Source organism: Lepus europaeus, chromosome 3 (genome assembly GCF_033115175.1).
Source record: "Lepus europaeus isolate LE1 chromosome 3, mLepTim1.pri, whole genome shotgun sequence".
NCBI classification, from domain to species: Eukaryota; Metazoa; Chordata; class Mammalia; order Lagomorpha; family Leporidae; genus Lepus; species Lepus europaeus.
Genome location: NC_084829.1, coordinates 146,927,661 through 146,953,705, shown reverse-complemented (window position 1 = coordinate 146,953,705; position 26,045 = coordinate 146,927,661). Strand labels below are relative to the sequence as shown.

At 37.7% G+C, this 26,045-nt stretch overlaps 1 protein-coding gene and 1 long non-coding RNA gene across 4 annotated transcripts in view; one reads left to right on the top strand and one right to left on the bottom strand.

Moving 5' to 3' along the window:
* The window catches only part of SHPRH (SNF2 histone linker PHD RING helicase), a 109,112-nt gene that overhangs the window by 73,747 nt on the left and 9,320 nt on the right, over nt 1-26,045 (top strand). For 2 of the 3 annotated variants that reach the window (XM_062186888.1, XM_062186886.1), the window contains 2 exons: nt 2,170-2,358; nt 24,436-24,528. In XM_062186888.1, the coding sequence (XP_062042872.1) occupies nt 2,170-2,358; nt 24,436-24,528 (282 nt within the window). Of the gene's footprint in view, nt 1-2,169; nt 2,364-24,435; nt 24,529-26,045 lie in introns of all 3 variants that reach the window. The other variant, XR_009865526.1, reaches the window with a different exon arrangement.
* LOC133756242 (uncharacterized) overlaps nt 2,264-26,045 on the bottom strand; it is a 128,663-nt gene continuing 104,881 nt past the window's right edge. The window contains exons 3-5 of the long non-coding RNA XR_009865528.1: nt 12,984-13,120; nt 3,888-3,987; nt 2,264-2,350 (exon numbers count right to left, since the gene is read on the bottom strand). This is a non-coding gene — a long non-coding RNA (uncharacterized LOC133756242). The remainder of the gene's footprint in view (nt 2,351-3,887; nt 3,988-12,983; nt 13,121-26,045) is intronic.

The following is a 26,045-nucleotide window of genomic DNA, read 5'->3' as shown; positions in this document are numbered from 1 at the left end:
ATACTCAATCTTTTTCTTTGACTCTGTTTCTCTGTTTTTCCCATGACAACTTTGTGTGTAGGCAAGTATTACCTCCATCTTAAAGATAATGCCAGAGGTTAGGTGACATGTTTAGGGCTTTAAGTGTATTTCTTTTTGATTATTAGTATACAGATATCTAAAAACATGATGGTACCAATTGGTTCTTCTCTTAAGAGATTCATATTTTTATCCTGCCAGCTGGGACATATTCTTGATTTGTATGATAAATCAATATATACGATGTCAGAGTATTCATTGCATTTCAAAATTTAAAGCTAAGCCTATCACTGTTAAATGAGTACAGTATTCTTGGCCATATTTTTCTATGGAAGTGAAACTAGAAGGTTAAATGTATGTGTGCTGTACTCTAGGCAGCAGTAATCAGAAATTAAGTATCTTAATTTTTTTAGAAAGCTCTTGTTTAATAAATATAAATTTCATAGTACAGCTTTAGGAATCTTAATTTTTAACATACACGGGGAAGGGGAAATGTCAAAGGATACTGTGTGTGGCTATAACTCTTAGTTATGAGTTATTATATATGGATGTTACATTGGAAACTGAGCAGAAGAAAGTGTGTTACAGATACTTGTGACTTGTGACCTCAGTTAGTGATAAAAATGCTGTGATAAAAGCTGTAATAAAAATAGAAATATGACTTAGGGTGGTATCTTTTTTTGCTTTTTTTGGACAAAATTTATGCATCTGAATTGTCCTAGAAATTATGTCATTTGTGTCCTAAACCTGTATAGTTTTTAAAGTTCTTTCACATATATTATCTTACTTAATTTTAGTATCACCTGGTCTCCTTAGAATATAATGGTTTACCGGCTGGTGCCGCAGCTCACTAGGCTAATACTCCGCCTGTGGCGCTGGCACCCTGGGTTCTAGTCACGGTTGGGGCGCCGGATTCTGTCCCAGTTGCCCCTCTTCCAGGCCAGCTCTCTGCTGTGGCCCGGGAGGGCAGTGGAGGATGGCCCAAGTGCTTGGGCCCTGCACCCACATGGGAGAGCAGGAGGAAGCACCTGGCTCCTGGCTTTGGATCGGCACAGCGCACCGGCTATAGCAGCCATTTGAGGGGTGAACCAATGGAAGGAAGACCTTTCTCTCTGTCTTTCTCTCTCACTTTCTAGTTCTTTTTTAACAGATTTATTCGCAAGACAGTTACAGAGACAGACAAGACAGAAAAATTGATCTTTCATATGCTATTTCTTCCCCTAAATGGCCACAACCACTGGGGCTGAGCCAGGGCAAAGCTAGGAGCCAGACATTCCATCCAGGTCTCCCATGTGGGTAGCAAGGGCCCAAGTACTTGTGCCATGTTCTGATGCCTTCCCAGGCACATTAGCAGGAAGCTGGATTGGAATTGAAGCAGCTGGAACTGGAATCAATTCTCCCAGGGGGGATGCCGGCACTGCAGGAAACTTCTTAACCCACTTTGCCTTAATACTGGCCCCAAAACTATACTACTCAGACTCTGTTCATACCCAAAACCACAATCTGTGGGAATTCTGCTTTGTTTCCTTTTGGTTTCTGTTTCCTCTCTCCTCCTATTTAGATCTATTAAGGTAGAATCTATCAGAAATAACTCATTAATCCTGAGATGCCCTGGAGGCATTGCCATTGTCTGTTCTCTGACCTCGTCAGTGAATATCTGTTTGAGTTACTTTTTTAATGCATTCAAATATCCAGAACCGCTTGTAAAACACATCTGAGATACTAGCCTATCTCATTTTCTATATAGCAAATATTCTGATATGTAAAAATATAAATATTTAACAAACTAGGTAGAATAGTTTGAGTAAGTATTATCTCCTTATCAATGTTACTCTCAGTTCTTCTATTGTATCTGCTGTAGTGGTAAAGGAGTAATTTGCATTTTTCCTGAATCTGAAAGGAGAACCCCAATTTCTTACAAAATAATACCTATAAACTCACTAGGGTGAGCCTAATAAAGACTGAAAGCTTACTTCTGGACTAAAAATAATTAGTTTGAAGTGCCAGTTGGCTTTAATGATATAAAAAATATTAATGTCAAAAAATAGTAGATAAAATTGTGAGTCCATTCTACTCCTTTTAATAAATTTACAGATTGGAAGACATTTGGATAGCATCTCCCGAGACTTGTTCTGTGTGTCTCTTTTCCAGTGGGCAGTACTGACCTGTGGACACTGTTTCTGTAATGAATGCATTTCTATTATTATCGAACAATACAGCGTGGGATCCCACAGAAGCGCCATTAGATGTGCCATCTGCCGCCAGACCACATCGCACAAGGAAATCTCCTATGTCTTCACCTCAGAGAAAGCAAGTCAGGAAGAGGACATCCCTGTGAAGGTAAAGTAAGTGAAGAACTTGTGGAAACATAGTCAGTTAAGACAATATAATAGGAATCAATATCTGGAAAGGAGAAAACTAAAACCAGAACAGGGTGCCTACAGTGGCTCTTAGAAATCACTGTTACCATAGGCATAGACAACATAAATGCCTGAAAGGCACAGCTGTACTGCCTGCTTTTTCAGTGTGGAAGGACACAGGAACACTTATTAAACAGGCTAGCAATATTCATGTCCACTGTGGCAAGAAAATAATGTAGAATCCCAGTCCCCTATCATCTTCTAGATTATTTTTGTTCACTACATATAGATAGAAATCTGCTTATATTAGAAATTCATTTAAAGAAATTTTTTCCATATTCTTTTACTCAACCCTTTAATCAGAGGAAAAGGAAATGTCCAACCAAATTGAAAGGAATAATATGTTGGTTACTGAAGTTAATATAGACTTTGAGAAAAAAGAAGTAGCATACTTTTAAACACCAGGGATTGATGTTTAAGGCATAGCCAAAATTTGCATTTATTTTTCTAGGTGTTTTTCTTGCTTCTTTCCACATTTTAAGAAAGTGACTATAATTTGAAATCGGAACAGGATCCATAATTGGACTTTGTCCTTCAAGGGGTATTTATTTAATGAAAAGCCTTTACTAAATATTTTTGTTCCTTATTACCTTAAATATACTTTTTAAATGTTTTTTTTTATTTTTTTTAATTTTATTTAATTTTTTAAATTTTTTTTATTTAATATAAATTTCCAAAGTACAGCTTATGGATTACAATGGCTTCCCCCCCATAACTTCCCTCCCACCCACAACCCTCCCCTTTCCCACTCGCTCTCCCCTTCCATTCCCATCAAGATTCATTTTCAATTCTCTTTATATACAGAAAATCAGTTTAGTATATATAAAGATTTCAACAGTTTGCCCTCACATAGCAACACAAAGTGAAAAAATACTGTTGGAGTACTAGTTATAGCATTAAATAACAGTGGAAAGAACAGGGCCATCAAAGAAGGAGGTACCTTTCTCTGAAGGGAGGAGAGAACTTCCACTTTGACTATGACCCTGTCGGAATAAGATTGAAGTTGGCGTACCCTAAAGGCTTCCATAGCCTTGGCAACTCATGCCCAGAGCCTAGGGAGATTACTGATGCCATAAACAAGAGTGTTAAATTGTTAAATCAACATCAAGAGTCACTGTGTACTTACGTTCCATGTGGGATCTGTCCTTAATGGGTTGTCCAATGTGAAGTAATGATATAGCTAGTACTGAAACAGTATTTTTACACTTTGTGGTTAGGTGTGGGTGCAAACTGATGAAATCTTTACTTAATATATACTAAATCGATCTTCTGTATATAAAGATAATTGATAATGAAAAAAAGAACCTTGGTGTTAAATTGGAAATTACATAGAAAATTGATCAATCTTTTTTAAAAATATCATGCAGGATCTCTTTTTAAATGTTTTAAAATAAAGCACGGGCAAAGCTGAAATCAATTTATAAATGTAGTAGGAAATAAAGGCCTCACCAGGTAGTTTAGAGAGTGATGGGAGACTGACTCTCAAGAAGAAGTAGAATCTTCATTAATTCTTTCTCCTTTGTACTGTGTACTGTCTTCTCATTCATTCCTAAGAAATATGTTTGTGACTAAATCAATGACAAGGTGAAATTTAAGGCCAGGATCAGGTACTTGTTATGGTGCCCCCCCCCCCCCCAATAAAACTACAGTTGAATTAAAGAACTTTTGATTGCTGGATTTTTTTCCCCAAGTGATTAGTAAAATCTGAAAATATCAGTCATATTATATTGTTCTCTAATCTGTTGGTATGAATGAAATCTCAAAGTTATAATGAACTTTCATTTATTCATTCAGTCTCTGTCATTCATTCTGCATGTACTTCTGGGACAAATCCTGTGTGGCAGGCAGTGTGCTGGGCCTCAGATGCAGCACACACTCCTGAACAAAGCAGAATGGTCACTACCCTAACTTTCCCATCTGGTAGTGAGGGGAAGTAGTTTGAGTTAGGACATAAAGCACAGACCTTAAACAAGTATGTGTTACAGTTGTAGTAAACATTCCAAAGAAAATCAAACTTGGCTTCCCTACGGGAATGACTGGTAAACAGTCATTTAAGGATGAGTGGAGTAGCAGCCCAAGGAGAGGGGGAAGGTTCTGGAGTGGAGCTTCCTAGACAGAAAAGAAAAGGAAGAGAAACACAGTACCTGGAAAAGCCCAGACAAGAAGGACTCAAGTGGAAGTATGTTGCTGCAGTGTAGAAAGCCAGAATGAAAATGGATTAATGAATCTGGAGACCTAAGAGGGGCCTGATATTAAAGCTCCATCTGAAAATTTGAAGATTTTATTTTCACATAAGCGAAGAGCCATTAAATTTTTAAGCAAGGAAGCTTTTTTTTTTTTTTTTTGACAGGCAGAGTGGATAGTGAGAGAGAGCGACAGAGAGAAAGGTCTTTCTTTGCTGTTGGTTCACCCTCCAGTGGCTGCCGCGGCTGGCACACTGCAGCTGGCACACCGCGCTGATCTGAAGCCAGGAGCCAGGTGCTTCTCCTGGTCTCCCATGCAGGTGCAGGGCCCAAGGACCTGGGCCATCCTCCACTGCACTCCTGGGCCACAGTAGAGAGCTGGACTGGAAGAGGAGCAACCGGGACAGAATCTGGTGCCCCCATCGGGACTAGAACCCCGTGTGCCGATGCCGCAGGTGGAGGATTAGCCTATTGAGCCGCGGCACCGGCGCAAGACAGCATCTTAATTAGATGTGGCTATTTAAAAGATCTCTCCTACAGTATGAGAAAGAAAAAATAGAGTAGAAAAAATGTAGAGACTAGTTTAGCAAGCAACCCCAGCTGTATTGGTGGCTTTGATAACTTTGATGGTAGTGGAGATGGAGTGGACATATTCAGTATATATAGTTGATTCATAAGGTAGAACATTGGAGGCCTTAGTGAAGTAGATTTCATAGATGACTCTGGTATGGGAAAATCAAGCAGATCTGATATACCGTGTTTGGAAGAGGATCCCCTTAAGGTGTTATATTTGAAGTGCTGAAAGACATTCAGAAAAGTATTAATATATGAAACTAGAGATATAAAATTGAAAGTTACGGGCATAAGTGAAAAAACCATGGGAGTGAATGAGAATACCTGAGGAAAGACATGGAGAGATTATTGCTTCAGATGAAGTCCAATAATTCATAACTTAATAAAAATAGAGTAAAGAGGAAGAGGGGCTGGACATTGAGCTTGTACAGAGAAATGAGAAACAAGAGGCATCCAGGAGAGTGTTACCAATAGAGGCCACAGAAAGGCTGCTTCAGTAGGGAGGTGATTATCAGTTATACTCATTGATGTTGAAAATGGATCAACTGGGGCTGGCGCTGTGGCATAGCAGGTGAATCTGCTGCCTGCAATGCCAGCATCCATGTAGGCTCCAGTTCAAGTCCTGGCTGCTCCACTTATGATCCAGCTCTCTGGCATGGCCTGGGAAAAGAGTAGAAGATGGCCCAAATGTTTGGCCCCCTGCCCCCACATGGGAGACCCAGAAGAAGCTCCTGGCTTCAGATTGGCCCAGCTCCAGCCATTGCAGCCATTTAGGAAGTGAACCAATGGATGGAGGACCTCTCCCTGTTTGCCTCTACCTCTCTGCAACTCTGCCTTTCAAATAAATAAATGAGTCTTTAAAAAAAAAAAGAAAGAAAATAAAAGAAAATGGATCAACTACACTGTGAACTAATAGAACAAATAGAAGTCATTGATGGCTAAGGAACTCTTTCAATGAAATGTAGAGGCAAAAAAACAGATTGGGAGCGATTGAGGAGTGAATAGGAAATAAGTTAAATGGAAAGAGAAAATGCCCAACTGCTTCATAAATTTAGCTGTGAAGTTAAAAACAGAGTTGTAACTTGAAGATTAAAGTGTAGAAAGATTGAAAAAAAACAAGACTGAAGATTTGTTGAAAAGACAAAAATATGTTAGAGGGAAAATAGAGGTCTCAGTATAGTCAAATAATAGCCATAGACTGGGCTACTGAACAAGAAACTATAAGGATAGGTGTCCTTAATTGAGAAAGGGAGATCTTAGTACTTACAGAGCAGAACAATATTTTTTTTAAGATTTATTTTATTTTTTTTAAAGAGTTACAGAGAGGTCTTCCAATCTGCAGAACAATAATTTTTTTTAAGATTTATTTTATGTATTTTAAAGAGACCGAGAGGTCTTCCATCTGCTGTTTCACTCCCTAGATGGCGGCAATGGCCGGAGCTGCACCGATCCGAAGCCAGGAGCCAGGAGCTTCTTCTGGGTCTCCGAGGCAGGTGTAGGGGCCCAAGGATTTGGGCCATCTTCTACTGCTTTCCCAGGCCAGAGCAGAGAGCTGGATCGGAAGAGGAGCAGCCGGGTCTAGAACCGGTGCCCATATGGGATGCCGGTGCTGCAGGCAGGGCGTTAAGCCGCTGTGCCACAGCGCCAGCCCCTAGAGCAGAACAATATTAAGTATTATGTATGTAACTATAAAAGTGACCCAAGTGAGAAAAAGGAGAAAAGCTTCTAGAAGATGAAGCAGTGAGAAGTGAACCTTGGATGAGTTGTCCACGTAAACAGTAGTCCAGGTGTACTGTTAAAGATTCTAAAGAATGTTAGGCAAAGAATGTTAGGCACCAAAATTCTTCAGTGAAACCAGTGAAACAAGGATAGTATTCTGTAAGTGATAGCAAAGGATAGAATTAGGGGATAACTGGGCTTTATGAGGCTCAAAACAAGGGAAATTTTTACAAATTGAGAAGTAATGCTTTGAAACCTGCACTGGAGATCAAAGGAAACAGTACCAGCACCCAAATGGAAGAAGTATGCAAGAATGATCTTTGTCCACTCAAAAGGGCTGCTGAGAAAGCAGTACGTTCAAAGGACAGCTGGGGTCTAACTAAAGCAAGAAATTGAAGAGCAGTATTTCTACAGGAGGTAAAAAATGTGCCAGAGATTGTTGATCATAGAGGGCAAGCTTCATGTAGCACCAGAATGAGAACATTGGGAGGGTGAATAAGCAGGAGGGAAGTGCAGAGCAAAACGGGAATACCAGAATGGGAAAGAGTAAGTGAGGAGAGGATCATGACCTGAGCATTATTAGTCTGGTCCCTATCTGTACTGCATGAATGGATGAGTATGTTTAAAGCAGACGCTAAAGAGTTGCTGAGTGAAGAGGTGTGTGACCCATGGTGCAATCTGCTGATCAGCTCTGAAGGTCTTTGATGGTTGTTCTTTCTTCTGCTCAAAACACAAAGAACTGCTGTCCTCCCCAGTTGTTCTTTCTCCCACTTTATTCCTACTCCAGTAGTTTCTCTTCTTTCTTTCCCTTAAGGATGGTCTGTCTTAGGCCTCTCTTTCTCTTTTGTCTCTTCCTCTGGCCGCAGGCATCACAAGGGCACAGATGGCATTCATGGCTAAGAAGAGGCAGTCCATCTTTAGATGAAAACATTCATCAGAGTAGAAGGAACCAGCATAAGAACTGCTGTGTCAGACTTCAGGCAGTGAGGTTGAGGAAGTGATTGCTGTAGCTACCAGTAAACAGCACAGCCTCTAAGAAACTGAGTCGTTGAGCCATCAGACCCGGACACCTGTTCATCCATGGCAGCTTTCCTAGACTCAGGAGAGGTCAGGACAGTGACATCTACTGTCCTCTAAGGACAAGGCTGTCAGTGTAGACATACTGTTTATTGTGCTTTCACTTCTTCCTGTCCTTCACGAGTATCAATGAACCTGTGAATTCACTAAAGTATCTTATAAAAAATTATAAGGTTATAGAATACAATGTTAATTTATATACTTATTGTATAAGCTATAATTATTTATATTCTAAAATTAGTATAATCTATATTTTTATATATTGCATGTATGATTGTACAAATATTTCCCTCTTATTAGACACCTGACTGAACGCTGTACCTACTCTGCACACAACTTTTATACCTCCTCTACATTCTCACATTGCTTCTTGTCATGTTTATGTTTTCTTTCTCTGCCTTTTCTGTCACCAGTTGTATCTACCACTTCTGCCTTCTACCTGTCACCTCTTCTGACTTCTTTGACATTTCTCCCCTACTGTCACTTTCTCCTTGAAACTACCTGCTTATTATAATTCTCAACTTTGCATTACTCTTCTGACTCTGAAAGTTCCCCATTATATGGTCATATTACCTGTCTTGGAGTTGAGGAAGTGATAATGCATAAAATAAAAGTGGATCCATGTCAATAATTAGGACATTATTTTCAAATTTTTGAGCTAATTCTTCAAATTATTCCTAAACCTATGGTATTTTTCTTACATACTACTGTTGATTAATAATATCAGGACATAATTTTTTAATCTTGTTTAAGTTTTTATATCATTTAAAATGTTTATTACATTGTAAGTATTCTGGTCAAGATCTGGGACATAGAAAACCAATATAATATCATACATTAGTTCTTAGTCATAACTGAACTACAGATAAAAGAGATTTGAAGATCATAAAGTAGTCATATGAGACTTTTTTACCTAGTGCCATTTTATGAAAATAAGGTTTTTTCACAATGTAAAGGATCCTGTTGATTAACCATAGAAATAAAAATGAATATTGGAATCACTGCTTTCTCATTTGGTGGATACATGTCTGTTAGATACTGTGTCACAACAGTGTGACAGTATTCCTAAATGACCTTTGGAACCTACTGGGCATTTCATAAAGTAAACAAAATTCCCCTTGCAAGTTCTGACAACTGCCAGGCATTTTGGATGGTGAAGTAGGCCTCCTGGCAGAACATATACCCCACGTGGCATGTTCCCTGTGTCCTGTGTTTGGCTAGATTTCATAGAAAACATTTTTGCTAGTGGAAGCCCTGACCCTATAATAGACAACATTATTATTGTCATAAGAAGTTTCTGTCCAGGAGAAAATACATTACCTAGAAACAGCCACAGCAAACATCCTCCCCACTAGCACCACCACCACACATGCACAGTTGCATCATATTCTCAAACTTTTGAGTGACTAACAATTAACTGGCCTGCTTATGAAGTAAAAATTTTTTGCAGGCTTTGCCTCCATGAATTCTGACTTAGTAGATACAAGAATCTGCATTTTTTACAAACAAATCTGATCATAGAGATATACAACCTTTTTGTAGAGAATAAAATATTTATCTTTATGTTCAGACTAAGAAAGCTAGCAATACCTTATGTAGAATTTTTTTAAAGAGTTTTTTTTTTTTTTAATAAAAGATTCATTCATTTATTTATTTGAAAGCAGAGGGGCAGAGGATGACAGAGAGGTCTTCTATCCTCTAGCTCACTCCCAAAATGGCTGCAGTGGCCAGAGCTGGCCCAATTCAAAGCCAAGAGCCAGGAGCTTCTTCCAGGTCTCCCACATGGGTGTAGGGACCCAAGCACTTGGGCCATCTTCTACTGCTTTCCTAGGCCATAGCAGAGAGCTGGATGGGAAGTGGAGCAGCCAGGCCTTGAACCGGTGCCCATATGGGATGCTGACACTTCAGGCAGCAGCTTTACCACCACGCCACAGCGCCAGCCCCTTATGTAGGATAATGTGTGTAGAATCCTGTTCTTTTCTCTGTCCTGATTTCTGATGTATTTTACTTTCAAAGTATAATTAAATATCCGGCAGGGCAAAAGCTAGTTAAGAAATTCTAAGTTTGAAGTTAGTATAAAATAATTTGGTAAATACAGTTCACAAGTGGTTGTATTTAAATATATTTATCTAAATATTCTCTGGTAATGGGCAGGTATTTTCACAAAGCATATTAAGCCATTGCTTGGGTCACCTGCTTTCCATATCAGAGGGTTGGTTTGGTCCCAGCTACTCCACTTCCAATCCACCTTCCTGCTAATGCATATTGGGAGGCAGCAGATGATTCAAGTACTTGGGACCCTGTCACCCATTTGTGAGACCCAGGTGGAATTCTGTGCTCCTGGCTTTGGTCTGGCCCAGGCCTGGCTGTTGCAAGTATTTGGGAAGTGAACTAATGAATGGAAGACTCTTTTTCTCTCTCTCTCCCTCTTTTTCTCTCTCACTGTGCCTTTCAGTTGTCTGAACATAAACATCTTGGGGCCATCATTGTGGCCTAATAGGTAAGGCCACCACCTGCAATGCCAGCATCCCATATGGGTGCCAGTTTGAGTACTGGGAGCTCCATGTCCAATCCAGCTTGCTGCTGATGGCACCTGAGAAAGCAGAGGAAGATGGCCTAAATTCCTGGGCTCCTGCATGCATATGGGAGACCTAGAAGAAGCTCTGGCTCCAGGCTTCAGTCTGGCCCAGTATTGGCTGTTACGGCAATTTGGAGAGTGAATCAGCAGATGGAAGATCTCTCTCCCTCTCTCTCCCTGTAACTTTGCCTTTCAAATAAATAAAATAAATCTTTAAAAAAAAAATCTTTAGAAATAAATATTCTCATATAAGATAAAATATGGTTTATGAAATGATGTACATGCAAATTAACTGGTAAAATTTAGTATGCAGTTGTGTGCTTGTTACACTTTGTCATGACTAAATATAATTGTGAAAAAACAACTACCTTTCACTGGCCAATTTCTATCTACTTGCAGTTCTATACTGTTAATGAGCCTCATGCTGAAGCCATAACTTACAATAAATTGAACAAACAGTAGAAACTTTTAAGACCAATATATATTTTCTTTATGAAATTATGAGAAACTCCTTTGTGGAGCATTCGCTCCATTAAAATGTGGAGAGGAGGACTTTGTTTCATTTACTGCTATATCCCAGCTTCTAGAACAGTGCCTTGTAATAGAACAGTGCCTGGTAATATTTCAGGCATTTAATATGCACTCACATTGAGTGGATGACTGGATGAATGGATAGATTGGCAATTGAACAGTATTTACACATGCATATAATTAATGTCTGTAAGAGACTTTGTATCCAAATGAAACGAACTCTTTTGCAATTGCAGTCTTATCTATAAACAATTCTGCAGTGGATTTAAAAGAACAGGATATTATTTCTGTGGCCTAGTGCACTTGTGAGATGTCCTGTAATCTAGGTGGAGTTTACATTGAACTTTATTCAACTAATATGTGAATGCTTGTAGAACCCATCTTGCCCAAGGCATATGCTTGAAAAGTATCCCTATTTAATAAGACCAGTCTTAGAAGCTTCATAACTGCATTTACCAGCATGGGTTTTTAGCATGGTGAACAGGTGCAGCCAGAAATAAAACAATGTTAACTGATCTTCCTCAGCTTGAAACTATTATGAACAACACATACTAATAAACGGAGTTAGCTTAATTTCAAAAAGAAAAGTCCATAATAAAAAGAAAGGCAGAAAATACCAAAAATAGGAAATGACTTTCTCTTTACTAAGCAATAGTAAGAATATTCAAGTTATTTGTGAATTAAAATCACTAAGGAAGCCTAAAGAAGAATCTGTTACTTACCACTAAACACAATCCTAATTCTTCATATTACTGCTTAGAGAACATAGACATTGATCTCTTTAATGCAGGTTGGGGGAAAGCTAAGTTATATAAATTTGTTCTCTTTAATATTTCTCAGTGAAGATTAAATCATAAAAGAAGATCTAGTCCTAAGAACTTTGTTTCTTGTAGTTACGTTAAAAAGGTTGCAAAAATAACCCAGGTTATAATTAGAAGATTAAAATACTGTATGTGTTCTATTTCAAATGTGATTATCCCACCTCTGACAAAGCTGAAACTCACTGTCTGTGCAAATGGCACAGATCAGGCTTCTGTTTGACCCTAGGACAGTATGAGGCACTGCAGGTATAATTGTGTGTGGTGTAGTATGAGGGCAGTATGAGGCACTGCAGGTATAATTGTGTGTGGTGTAGCAGTAATGACAATTCAGAGAATACTTGTAATAAACAAAATCCTCAGTGCATCACAGAAGCCCCCAGATTACAGACCGCCAACTCACTCCTTTAAAAATCCTTGTTTTCCGGAAAGAAATAAGGGTAAACAAGGTTTTTTTTAAATAAAAGTAATTACACACACAAAAATAAATTACTCAAGAGTAAAATCAAATGTCACAAAATGGAAGCTAGCACTCTATGCCATTCCCTTTCTTTGACTTGCCACTGAGAGCAATTTGTTTTTAGTTACCGGGGTCATTTATATAACTTGCAATAATATAAATTTTGTCTTTTGAAATATTAGCTTTAGGCACAGTCTGCTGTCTTCTCACTATGATGAAATTAATGTAGCTCCTCTTTCTTCGGTCTCTATTACCTCCTAATTTTATATATAATATTTTTATATATTATATTTATATAATATATATTATAATGTATATAATATTCAGGTGTGTTATCTAGTTGTGGAACTGTCTTCCATATCTAGAAAAGAATCAATAAATAGTGTATATAAGATTATAATTTGCTGTTCACTACAGAACCAAGTAGAATGATTGAAGGCATGCAAAAAGGATTGTAATTTAATCCTGTGTCACTTAAACTGCTTTTCTGGGGATAGGCATTTAACATGGCAGTTAAGATACTTTGTTATTGACCCGGATCCCATGTTAGAGTCCCTAGCTTTGAGTCCTGGCTTTGCTTCTAGCCAGCTTCCTGTTGATACATACCCTGGCAGACAGTACTTGCCTCCCTGCCACCAACATAGGTGGGTTGAGCTCCTGGCTTCAGCTTGTCCAGCTTAGGCTGTTGGTAGGCATTTGGGGAGTCACCAGCAGAGGGATGATCACTCTCGGTCTCTATCTGCCTTTCAAATAAAAAGTAAATAAATAAGATTTGCTTTTCTTTTTTTTTTATTATTAAACTTTTATTTAATGAATATAAATTTCCGAAGTACAGCTTATGGGTTACAATGGCTTCCCCTCTCCCAAAACTTCCCTCCCACCCACAACCCTCCCCTTTCCCGCTCCCTCTCCCCTTCCAATCACATCAAGATTCATTTTCAATTCTCTTTATATACAGAAGATCAGTTTAGTATATATTAGGTAAAGATTTCAACAGTTTGCCCCCATATAGCAATACAAAGTGAAAAAAAAATACTGTTGGAGTACTAGTTATAGCATTAAATAAGAGTACACTCTTATTTAAGATTTGCTTTTCTTTTTAAAATTTTTTCCCAGAAACCTTTTATTTAAGGTCTACAAACTTCATGCATTTCATTTTTAGAACATTAGGAGCATAGTGAGTCTTCCCATCCTACCTGTACTCCCAACCCTTCTTGCACCTCCCTCTCCTATTCCCATTCTTATTTTTTACTAAGATCTATTTTCAATTAATTTTACACATATAAGATTATACTAAGAGTTCAAAAAATAGTATGAAAAATAAAAACTGTTCCGTAACAGTGGAGATAAGGGTTGTTCAAAGTCATCACATCTCAAAGTGTCAATTTCACTTCTATAGATCACCTTTTAGAATCTTCCAGGCACTCCAGCCTAATGGAACTTAACTCTGTTGAAAATAAGTTACTTATACCTATTAGATAAGTTACATGACATCTCCTGATGTAGTTATACTACTAAAGGACTTCCAGGCCAAACTTCATAAAAGATATTCTTTGTTGCCCTCCTGCTAATGAGTTTCTGCTATTTTCAATGCCTTGCTGCCCCAACATGTGGAAATTTTAAATTTGTACTTTGTTTTCCAGAACGTGAAAGACTACACTTCTTCAGTGTTAAATATTTTAATGCTCTTGGGTGCTGACTTCATTTCTTGAATGAAAAAAAAAAAAAAAACAAAAAAAACAAAAAACCAGGAGACCAGAGCTTTGTACATCTCTCATCCCAGTTCTCTTAGTTGACGTTAGAGAGCTCTGGTGTTTCAGAGAGAAAAAAGACAAAGATACAGTCAAGTGATGCCAAGGGATGCATGCTGTTTTTCACATTAAAGCTAGGCCTTGGTCATTGATGTTTCAGGACTGTGAAGAAAAACCAAACACTGGTCATACAGTTAGCCTTCGTGGGTATTTGGCTGGAAAAAACTGAAGAGACTAGCAAAAAAGGATGAGAAGGAAAAGAGGGACAAGAGCTCCAGACAAGGATAGAAGTAATAATTAAAGGCAACTTTATGAGTCTCCTATGCTATGAAACTATCTAGCAGTTCTGCAGGATTTCTGTTCTCATGTACGCTCTTCCCTAATACAGAGCATTCCAGCTAAGCCTAATATGGTTACCGCTATTGCTTAAAACAGGCTCAGTGGGCATGAAGCTACCAATTTACCCATCTTGAGAATATTCATCCTCATTTACCACTTCACAGGGGTAGATCAGTACCCACATCTCCTCATCTTTGTCTATTTTTCTGTCCAGCCTTGCTTATTATAACCCATCTGCTTTTTCCAATTGCTATTTATCTTTTTATTGATTATTTTAATTTTATTTAGTTTTCAACAGATTCAATGTGACTTGCAGATACAATTCAAAGAACATAATGATTATGTGCTCTTTTTTTTTAAAGAAAATATTTCTTTGCTGCAGCAATGACCACATTGAATAATCGTCTCAGAAACAGATTTGAGGCAAAAGAATTTTTAAAAAACAGTAGAGTGTGTTTAGAGTGTTCATTAAGATGATTTAGTAAAGCACTCATTTAAATTGCTTTCAGGCCAAACCATCAATATAAGCTATGTTTTTGTTTCTGTCCACATTCTGTATCATGCATTAGACTGTATTTTTTTGGAGATAAATGTGTATATCATTTCATCTTTGTGTATCCAATGCCTAATGTTTTTTTTTAAGAATTGACAACTTAAAAATTATATATATTTATGTTGTGTAATGTAATCTTTTCACATATATAAATATTGTAAAATGATTTAACCTAGTTAACATATCTTTCACCTCGAGATACTTATTTTTTGTAGTGGGGACATTTAAAATCTACCCTGTTAGCAATTTTCAAGTATATAATAAGTTGTTATTTACTATAGTCACCATGCTGTACAGTAGATCTCCAGAACTGGTTCCTCCTGTCTAATTCAAGCATAGCTTTTAACCAATATCTCTCTATCCCCACACCTGGCCTCCTCTAGTAACCACTATTCTACTTTCTGCTTCTATGAGTTTGACTCTCAGATTCCACATATAACAAGGGAACCTCAAAAAGTTCATGGGAAATGGAATTAAAAGATAAGTTTATTTTGGTACAAAAATTTATTTTGGTACAAAAAATTGAAATCCATTCATACTTTTTTCATATTTTCTGTGAACTTTTTCAAGAGCCCTTATACATGAGATGATGCAGTATTTGTCATTCCGCGCATGGTATATTTCATTATGCATAATGTCCTGCAGGTTCCTCCTTGTTGTCCCCACTGAAAGTATTCTCTGCTTTATTAAGGCTAAATAGTATTCCACTGTATCTGTGTTAAGGTATACCACATTATTTTCTTGAACCATTCATTATGGACACATTGATTTATTCTATGTCTTGGTTATTATAAATATTGCTTCAGTAAACATGAAACTGCAGACATCTCTTCAACATTCTGATTTCATCTCTTTTGGAAGTGGAATTGCTGGTTTATGTGGGAGTTCTATTTTTAATTTTTTGAGGCACTTCCATACTATTTTCCATAATGGCTGTACTAATATATATTCTCACCAATAGTATATCAGGGTTCCCTTTTCTCCACACTTTCTTTCTTATTTCTTGATAGCAGGCATGAGGTGATATCTCATTGTGGTTTAAATTTGCGTTCCCTGATGATTAATGTCCTTGAGCACTTCTGTGTTTACCTGAAAGAGCTGGGACCTCAGATCCCCTCAGGATCGGCTGTGGGACGACTGAGGAAGAAAAGCCTGCCTTGAAGATTCAGACAGGGATGTCTGTCTATAGGTCTTTGCAACTAGAGGCTGATTTCAGACCCAGATGATGAAGACTAGATAAAAATACTACAGAGTAGTTTCAACTACACGGCCATGAAAAGATTGGCAGAACTGTCTGCCAAGGCACTAGTGTGTGTAACTCCTCCCTGGCTCCTTGGTGGATGGTCTCTATAGAAAACCCACAGGACATGACCATGTGTAGGTCTGGAGCAGGAATAGCTACTCTGCCACCTGAGTCAGATTTTCCCTCACAAAATGACCCTAGTAGGTTGTGGATTCAATCAAAGTTTCAGAGACTCCTACCTGAATCCCAAAGCTTCCACAAAGGCACTTTTGTCCAAGGATAGCTGCAAATTGGTTCTTGCTGTGGGGGAATATACCAGTGAGGGGACCTCTTACTCCTCCATATTGCTGATGTCACAAATTCTAATGCAGTTCTGGTCACTTGGGTACATAGTAAGTTTTGTTGAATGAGTAAGTTGAGGATTTGAATAATCAAATGTGAACTTGCCTGAAATGTTGGATGGCAGACTTGAGTGATGTAGGTGAGGTATGCAGGAAAAAGTTTGTCCTATCTGTTCACTTTTATTGACTCTTTTAGGAACCCCCCCTCCATGGTCTTTTCAGCAGTATTTTGGGACTCTTGCTTTTCATTTAGAAATGAAGTAGAAGCAAACCAGAAGAATAAAAAGCTCATAAATAAAGGCCTAATACGGTAGGAATGTGTTATTTTAAAGATTGGAAGTAAAAGCCTATAGAATTTGCTGATACCATTAACCTCTGTTGTAGCTGCTGATAGGAAAACAAAAAAAGTCAGCATTGATAAACCTGAATGAGATGTTTTTCACTTCCAATTTCTGGCTTCTTTGAATGCCAACTCCATTGATTTCATTATACAATACAAAACATACACAACCTACAATTCACTATAAGTTCTGCTTTGGTAGGTCAAATCCCCTTTTCTTTCATAAGCACCATTGTCAGAGTCTCTCCAGCATTTGTAAGTGCAGAAGCTTGATCCTTGTTTTCAAAAAGTATATTGACTGATAAGATGAATATGCTATGCTCTGAAATATGATATATCTTGTGAAATTATATATTAGAATGAAGGCAAAGCAGTCTATTGAGGAAACTAGTATTCTCCAAAATCCCTCATCTTTTTCTTTTAAAAGGCTTATTAAGGGCCTGCGCTGTGGCTCACTAGGCTAATCCTCCGCCTTGCGGTGCCGGCACACCAGGTTCTAGTCCCGGTCGGGGCACCGATCCTGTCCTGGTTGCCCCTCTTCCAGGCCAGCTCTCTGCTGTGGCCTGGGAGTGCAGTGGAGGATGACCCAAGTGCTTGGGCCCTGCACCCCATGGGAGACCAGGATAAGCACCTGGCTCCTGCCATCGGATCAGCGCAGTGCGCCGGCCGCAGCGCGCCGGCCGCAGCGGCCATTGGAGGGTGAACCAACGGCAAAAAGGAAGACCTTTCTCTCTGTCTCTCTCTCTCTCACTGTCCACTCTGCCTGTCAAAAATAAAATAAAGTTAAAAAAAAAAAAAGGCTTATTTAGCAAGTACCCAAGAATTTACTAAAACAGTAAAATCAAAAACAGTGTTAAATCCAATCGTCGTTCATCAGGTATTTGTGAATTATTATAGCTAATATAATGCACTAATGCAGCAATTTTATTTGCATTATTGTATTTAACACAAATATAAACTATGGACAGAGAAATAGGTAAATGTTTACAGCCAAAGTTTAGGATCTACATATATGAAGAAATCCAACAAATCAATAAGAAATGATAACCCAGTTTTTAAACATTGGCAGAGGATATGAATAGTGAGTTCACAGAGAAGACATTCTAAGTGACCAGCAAATGGTAATGCAACTCACTCTTAGGGAAATGTAGAATAAATGAAAATTTGATTCCTCCTTTGACCTCTCAGATTGGCCAAAATTTTAAACTTAAGCAGGTATGAAAAAAAAAACAAGCAAATTTAACCATTGATAGTATAAAAATTGTAGAATTTGTAAAGGTTAGTTTGTTGGGAAATCTGTCAAAATTCAAATTATCTGAAAAGCTCCTTCAACTTTTTACCAACAATTCTACCTTGTTCCTGTCCAACAAAAATAGTAACTCATATACCCAAAAATGTAATTAAAAGCCTCATCACTGAAGTTTTGTCTGTAATAGCAAAACAGGATAAAATCCTGTATTTTAATGTATTTTAATAAGTAAAAGTTGATGTTCACAGTTTGGAATACTATGCAATGAATTAAATGAGAAATACATAGATCTTACATGAAAAATTTCTAAGTTACAGTGTTAAATAAAAGGCTAAGTTATAAAATATTTAAAAGTATTTGTGGAATGTGTGTGCATTTTTATGTGGGCTATGTAAGAAAGCCTAGATGAATAACTGCTAGATCGCCTGGACAGAGAGGGTGGTGCTTTCAAAAAGGTTTTTTTGGTTTGTGTGTGTGTATGTGTGTGCTCTATATTTTTGTAAACTTAGTTGCCCAATAAACGTTATGTATTTTGTAATTTTTTGAAAGTTTTCAAAAGAGTGAATGATATATATATATATATATATATATATATATATAGGAAATTGGCAAAAGCCATATATTTATCAAATTTCTATTCAGTTTTCCTACTATGGTATACTGCCTTTCTGTATTATCTTATTAGAGCAGTAACTCTTTGTTTATTGTCTATAGCAGTTTCTTTTCGTTTAACAACAAACTAAAATAGATTTGAAGCAGTAGTGAATTCTTAGCATAGCATCATATAATGTGAAGCAATATATCTATAATAATGTAAATGTCTTCAAATAGTCTACAGTATGAACTCTGTCATCCTAAGAGGAGCTACCTTAACACATTGGTATAGCATACACTGCATTTACTAGCTTAGTGTCTAAAGTTGTATAAGGTGTGCATACTCAGGCTAAGAACCACAAGTGTTTATGGGCCACCACTTTTTTCTGCATTTCTCATTGTAATAGTCACTTTTTTGTCCATCTAGAACAGGGATAGGGAATATCTGGTCTACAAGCCACGCAAGACTAGCAAACTCATTTGGTTTGGTCCTGCCAGTGAAACCACAGTTTGGACTCAAAATTCAAATAATTCTATTAGCAAGCCATTTTTTTTTAACTTTTATCTAATAAATATAAATTTCCAAAGTACAACTTTTGAATTATAGCAGCTTTTCTCTCCATAACTTCCCTCCCACTCGCAACCATCCCATCTCCCACTCCATCTCCTATCCCATTCTTCATTAAGATTCATTTTCAATTATCTTTATATACAAAAGATCAATTTAGTGTATACTAAGTAAAGAATTCAACAGACTGCATCCACAAAGACACAAAGTATAGAGTACTGTTTGAGTAGTAGTTTTATCGTTAATTCACATAGTACAACACCTTAAGGACAGAGATCCTACATGGGGAGTAGTTGCATAGTGACTCCCGTTGTTGATTTAACAAGTGATACTCTTATTTATGACGTCAGTAATCACCTGGGGCTCTTGTCATGAGCTCCCAAGGCTATGGAAGTCTCTTGAGTTCACAAACACTGACCTTATTTAGACAAGGCCATAGTCAAAATGGAAGTTCTCTCCTCCCTTCAGAGAAAGGTACCTCCTTCTTTGATGGCCCATTCTTTCTACTGGGATCTCACTCAGAGATCTTTCATTTAGGTCATTTTTTTTTTTTACCAGAGTGTCTTGGCTTTTCATGCCTAAAATACTCTCATGGGCTTTTTAGCCGGATCTGAATGCCTTAAGGGCTGATTCTGAGGCCAGAGTGCTGTTAAGGACATCTGCCATTCTATAAGTCTGCTGTGTATCCCACTTCCCAGTTAGATCATTCTCTCCTTTTTAATTCTATCAGTTAGTATTAGCAGACACTTGTCTTGTTTATGTGACCCTTTGACACTTAATCCTATCATTATGATCAATTATGAACTTAAACTGATCACTGGGACTAGTAAGATGGCATTGGTACATGCCACCTTGAGGGATTGAATGGAATCCCCCGGCACATTTCTAGCTCTACCATTAGGGTTAAGTCCGAGTGAGCATGTGCCGAATTGTACATCTCCTCCCTCTCTTATTCCTACTCTCATATTTAACAGGGATCACTTTTCAGTTAAATTTAAATGCCTGAGAATGTTTTGTTAATTAAAGAGTTCAACCAATGGTATTAAGTAGAACAAAAATATAACAAAGGGAATAAAATAGTAAGTTGTTCCTCAACAGTCAGAACAAGGGCTAATCAAGTCATTGTTTCTCATAGTGTCCATTTCACTTCAACAGGTGCTCGGTTAGTTTTCTCTGATCAGGGAGAACATATGGTATTTGTCCCTTTGGAACTGGCTTATTTCACTCAGCATGATGTTTTCCAGATTCCTCTATTTTGTTGCAAATGATTGGATTTCATTTTTTTTTTTACTGCTATCTAGTGTTCTATAGAGTACATATCCAAAATGTCCATTGTCCCCAAAGCAATTTATAGGTTCAATGTGATACTTAATGAAAATACCTAAGATATTCTTAGATCTGGAAAAAATGATTCTGAAATTCATATGGAGGCACAGGAGACCTGGGATAGCTAAAGCAATCTTGTACAACAAAAACAAAGCCGGAGGCATCATAATACCAGATTTCAAGACATACTACAGGGCAGTTACAGTCAAAACAGCATGGTACTGGTACAGAAACAGATGGATACACCAGTAGAACAGAATGGAAACACCAGAAATCAATCCAAACATCTACAGCCAACTTATATTTGATCAAGGATCTAAAACCAATTCCTGGAGCAAGGACAGTCTATTCAACAAATGGTGCTGGGAAAACAATTTCCACATGCAGGAGCATGAAGCAAGACCCCTACCTTACACTTTACACAAAAATCCACTCAACATGGATTAAAGATCTAAAACTACAACCCAACACCATCAAATTATTAGAGAACATCAGAGAAACTCTGCAAGATACAGGCACAGGTAAAGACTTCTTGGAAAAGACCCCAGGGGCAAGGCAGTCAAAGCCAAAATTAACAATTGAGATTGCATCAAATTGAGAAGTTTCTGTACTGCACAAGAAACAGGAAAGTGAAGAGGCAACCGACAGAATGGGAAAAAATTATTTGCAAACTCTGCAACCAGTGAAGGTTTAATAACCAGAATCTACAAAGAGATCAAGAAACTCCACAACAAAACAAACTACCCACTTAAGAGATGGGCCAAGGACCTCAATAGACATTTTTCAAAAGAGGAAATCCAAATGGCCAACAGAAACATGAAAAAATGTTCAGGATCACTAGCCATAAGGGAAATGCAAAAAAAAACCACAATGAGGTTTCACCTGGTTAGAATGGCTTACATACAGAAATCAACTAACAACAGATGCTGGCGAGGATGTAGGGAAAAAGGCTCACTAATCCACTGTTGGTGGGAAATCAACCTGGTAAAGCCACTATGGAAGACAGTTTGGATATTCCTCAGGAACCTGAATATAGCCCTACCACATGACCCAGCCAACCCCCTCCTTCGAATTTACCCAAAGGAAATTAAATTGGCAAATAAAAGAGCTGTCTGCACCTCAATGTTTATTGCAGCTCAGTTCACAATAGTTAAGACATGGAATCAACCTAAATGCCCATCAACAGAAGACTGAATAAAGCAAGCTAATTTTTAAGCTGATGATTGTGTATGTTCTACAGATGATGTTATAAATATCCAAAAGACGCTACGCAGAAAACATGTTCCCCTAGAACTGAGCTAGAAGAAAAGGGTGTTTAACTTAATCTGATTCCCCATGAGTCTTCAAGAAATTTATGGTAAATGTGCATTTTAATTTCATTTTTCCACAAACTTTCTAAAGTTCCCTCACAGTGCTGTACCAAACAAAGCCTTTAATTTCTGGATTTCTTTCTTGCTCTTTCATTAGGAGGAGTTAACCAGATTCTGATCAAATGGTTCAGAACTATAGCATTTGGAAGGGATCATTGAGGTGTGTCATTGCACTGGCCAATTTTTGATAAAATACTGTGTTCTTTTAATACAGAATAAGCAGTTTAGTTTGCAGTGTTGCTTACAAAAAATTGTGTCATAGACTCGAGATAATTTTTAAAGAGACACCTTGCAAGAAACATGGATGTGACTCTCTGTAAATTCCTAAATGATCTCCTTTATGCTAATATCCTGTTTTCTCTTGGCTCTCATTTGAGATGATTATTAGACTGAAATAGATCCCTTTAATACTTTTCTTTTACTTTGGAGGAATAATTGCAAGTATGTATACCCAGAGAAATAAATGGAGTTTCAGGATTTTACCTTGAGAATTTTAAATCTTTTTCTATGGCTCTATCTTGCCAACTTTTTGAAATTAGTATAGCTTTCATCTTTATTTTCACCATTGAGTGTGTCTTTGTGTAAAAATGTATGGGAAATATTGAGGAGTGGGCTTTGGTTGCTTTGGAAGCACTGTTGCTTCCTTTTGATCGGATTTGCTCCCATTTGTGGTATGATCTAGGTCATTTAATAGTGTTCATATTTGCCTCAGAAAGATAATGTTATTGTTTTCTCCTTGCCAAATTTTGGGCTAAACACTTTGTGATCATTTTCTCATGGAGTTCTCACAACCCCCTTTGGCAGTAGATACATTTATCCTGTGCAATAGATGAGGAAACAAAGTCTTCTGAAGGTTAGAGCTCACATATCGAGTAAGTTATAGAGCTGGAAGTTGACTAAATTTCTCTCATTCAAAATCCCATGCTTTCCATCTACGTGCCACACTGTCTCCCAGAGTACTCCAGAAGAATAAGGGCTACAAAAATGCATGCTATATTTTCCTCATTACTTATCTGTTTTTTTTATAATTTTCTCATTTTTTACACTCTTCTGATAAAGATGGTTATGGAAGATGCAAAGAAACACTCCTTTAAGTATTAGCTTAGTATGAATGTGCTTCATTCTAAATGTACAACATTTGTAGCTCTGTCAGTATCCTTGGTAATGCCATTGCAACGAAGTATTCTTTATTCATTGGATCCTTCAATATTTACTTACATTGCAGGTTTGATTCACTGTAATCTTTTTTTAAGATTTATTTATTTATTTGAAAGTCAGAGTTACACAGAGAGAGAGAGAGAGAGAGAGGTCTTCCATCCAATAGTTCACTCCCCAGTTGATCGCAATGGCTGGAGCTGTGCCGAAATGAGAGAGAGAGAGAGAGAGAGAGAGAGAGAGAGGGAGGTATTCCATCCAATAGTTCACTCCCCAGTTGACCGCAATGGCTGGAGCTGTGCTGATCTGAAGCCAGGAGCCAGGAGCTTCTTCTGGGTCTCACACGTGGGTGCAGGGGCCCAAGGATCTGTGCCATCTTCTACTGCTTTCCCAGGCCATAGCAGAGAGCTGGATCAGTAGTGGAGCAGCCGGGTCTCGAACCAGCGCCCATATCGGATGCCAGCATTTCAGGCTAGGGCACTGCGCCACAGTGCTGGCCCCTATTCATTGTAATCTTAACATTGCTAATCCCATAGTGTCTGACATATGTGAGATTAGGTGAAGAGGAATTTTGAATATAAATTCTTTTTCACTAATATAAACTAACTGTAGTTAAGTATCTTTAAAACCTAGCTGCATAATCAAAAAATTTTACCTTTAAGGTCTTACCTTTGTATGATTTTCTGGTGTGTACCTGTTTTCGCTGAGTGTAAATTCCATAACTTCTGCAATTTGAGAGTAAAGAAAATTTGCAGCGAACACAAAATAGGGGCTGGGGTTGTGGCACAACAGGTTAAAGTGCTGCTTCCGATGCTCGCATCCCATATCAGAGTACTGGTTTAAATCCCAGCTGCTATGCTTCTGATCCAGCTTCCTATAATGCACCTATTAAAGCAATAAAAGATGCCCAAGTCCTTGGGCCCCTGCCACACATGTGGGAGATCCAGATGGAGTTCCCAGCTCCTGGCTGTTGCAGCCATTTGAAAAGTGAAACAGGCAATTTAACATTCTTGTATCTCTCCCTCTTTGTCACTCTGCCTTTCAAATAAATAAATCTTTTTTTAAAACACACACACACACACACAGTGAAAAAGAGTAAGCACATATGCATATGATGATCAATTTGAATGTACATAGTTTTGATAATAAGTTTTATATTACTGCTTTTTCTTTCCAATTTTAGCTAAATTTTATTTGCTAGTGATGTGTTCTCTTCTTTTTATTCAAAGGGTAGCCATTCTACAAAAGTGGAAGCCGTGGTAAGAACTCTGATGAAAATACAGCTTAGAGATCCAGGGGCTAAAGCACTGGTGTTCTCAACGGTATGGTCAGCATTTTAATCTTCAATATTTACTCAGACCAGTTATCTCTCTCTCATCAGTTTATATCTGACAAGTAATATTTAATGTTTACCATAGTAGAATTACTGTTAGATTTTTCTATATTAATTTTTCCATAACCATAAAATAGAATTTTTAATTGAAAACTTTTATTTAATAAATATAAATTTTAAAAAGTACAACTTTCAAATTATAGCAGTTCTTTCCCCCATAACCACCCTCCCACCCATAAACTACCCCATTTCCTACTCCCTTTCCCAGCCCATTCTTCTTTGATGACCTGTTCTTTCCGCTGGGATCTTACTTGCAGAGATCTTTCATTTAGGGTTTTTTTTTTGCCAGAGTGTCTTGGCTTTCCATGCCTAAAATACTCTCATGGGCTCTTCAGACAGATCCAAATGCCTTAAGGGCTGATTCTGAGGCCAGAGTGTTGTTTAGACATTTGTCATTCTGTGAGTCTGCTGTGTATCCTGCTTCCCATGTTGGATCATTCTCTCCTTTTTAATTCTATCAATTATTATTAGCAGATACTGGTCTTATTTATATGATCCTTTTACACTTAATCCTGTCTTCATGACCAGTTATGAACTTAAACTGATCACTTTAACTAGTAAGACGGCATTAGTACCTGCCAACTTAATGGGATTTGGAGTCCCATGGCAAGTTTTTAGCTTTACCTTAGGGGTAAAAGAAATTTAATGAGACTTTCTAATTCCTATATTTTGTGATTTTACATTCATTTGTTTTCTGATTTAATACATTAAGATTTGAATTCATAACCTTCAAGAATCATTCCTCAAATTAATTTGATAACTTAAGAAGAAAAATCTGAGGGCCGGTTCCATAGTGCAGTAGGTTAATCCTCTGCCGTGGTGCCGGCATCCCATATGGGCACTGGTTCTAGTCCCTGCTGCTCCACTTCCAGTCCAGCACTCTGCTATGGCCTGGGAAAGCTGTAGAAGATGGCCCAAGTCCTTGGGCCCGTGCACCCATATAGGAGACTTGGAAGAAGCTCCTGGCTCCTGGCTTCAGATCTGTGCAGCTCTGGCCATTGCGGCCATTTGGGGAGTGAACCAACGGAAGGAAGACATTTCTCTCTGTCTCTCCCTCTCACTGTCTATAACTCTACCTCTCAAATAAAATAAATAAAATCTTTAAAAAAAAAAAAGAAAAATCTGCATCAAGTACTACTTGTAAAATCCCTAGTTTTCATTTTTAAATATAAGTAAACACATCTATTAAGTGCACATTTTTCTGTTATTTGTTTATCATAACAGTTTTCAGAGATGCTTATTTTTAACCCTTTCAGCAAGCATTTAGTACCACAAAAAAAAAGTAAACCTAATATTGTTTCAAGATGAAGCTAAATAATGTTGATGGTTGATGGTGCTATATTTAGGGGTTTTGTTTTGCTTTTATTTACTTAACATTGAGGTATAAAAGTTACTTTCAAATCTTATGTAGACAAAAATTATGTAAATATCTTTTTTTATGTGTTT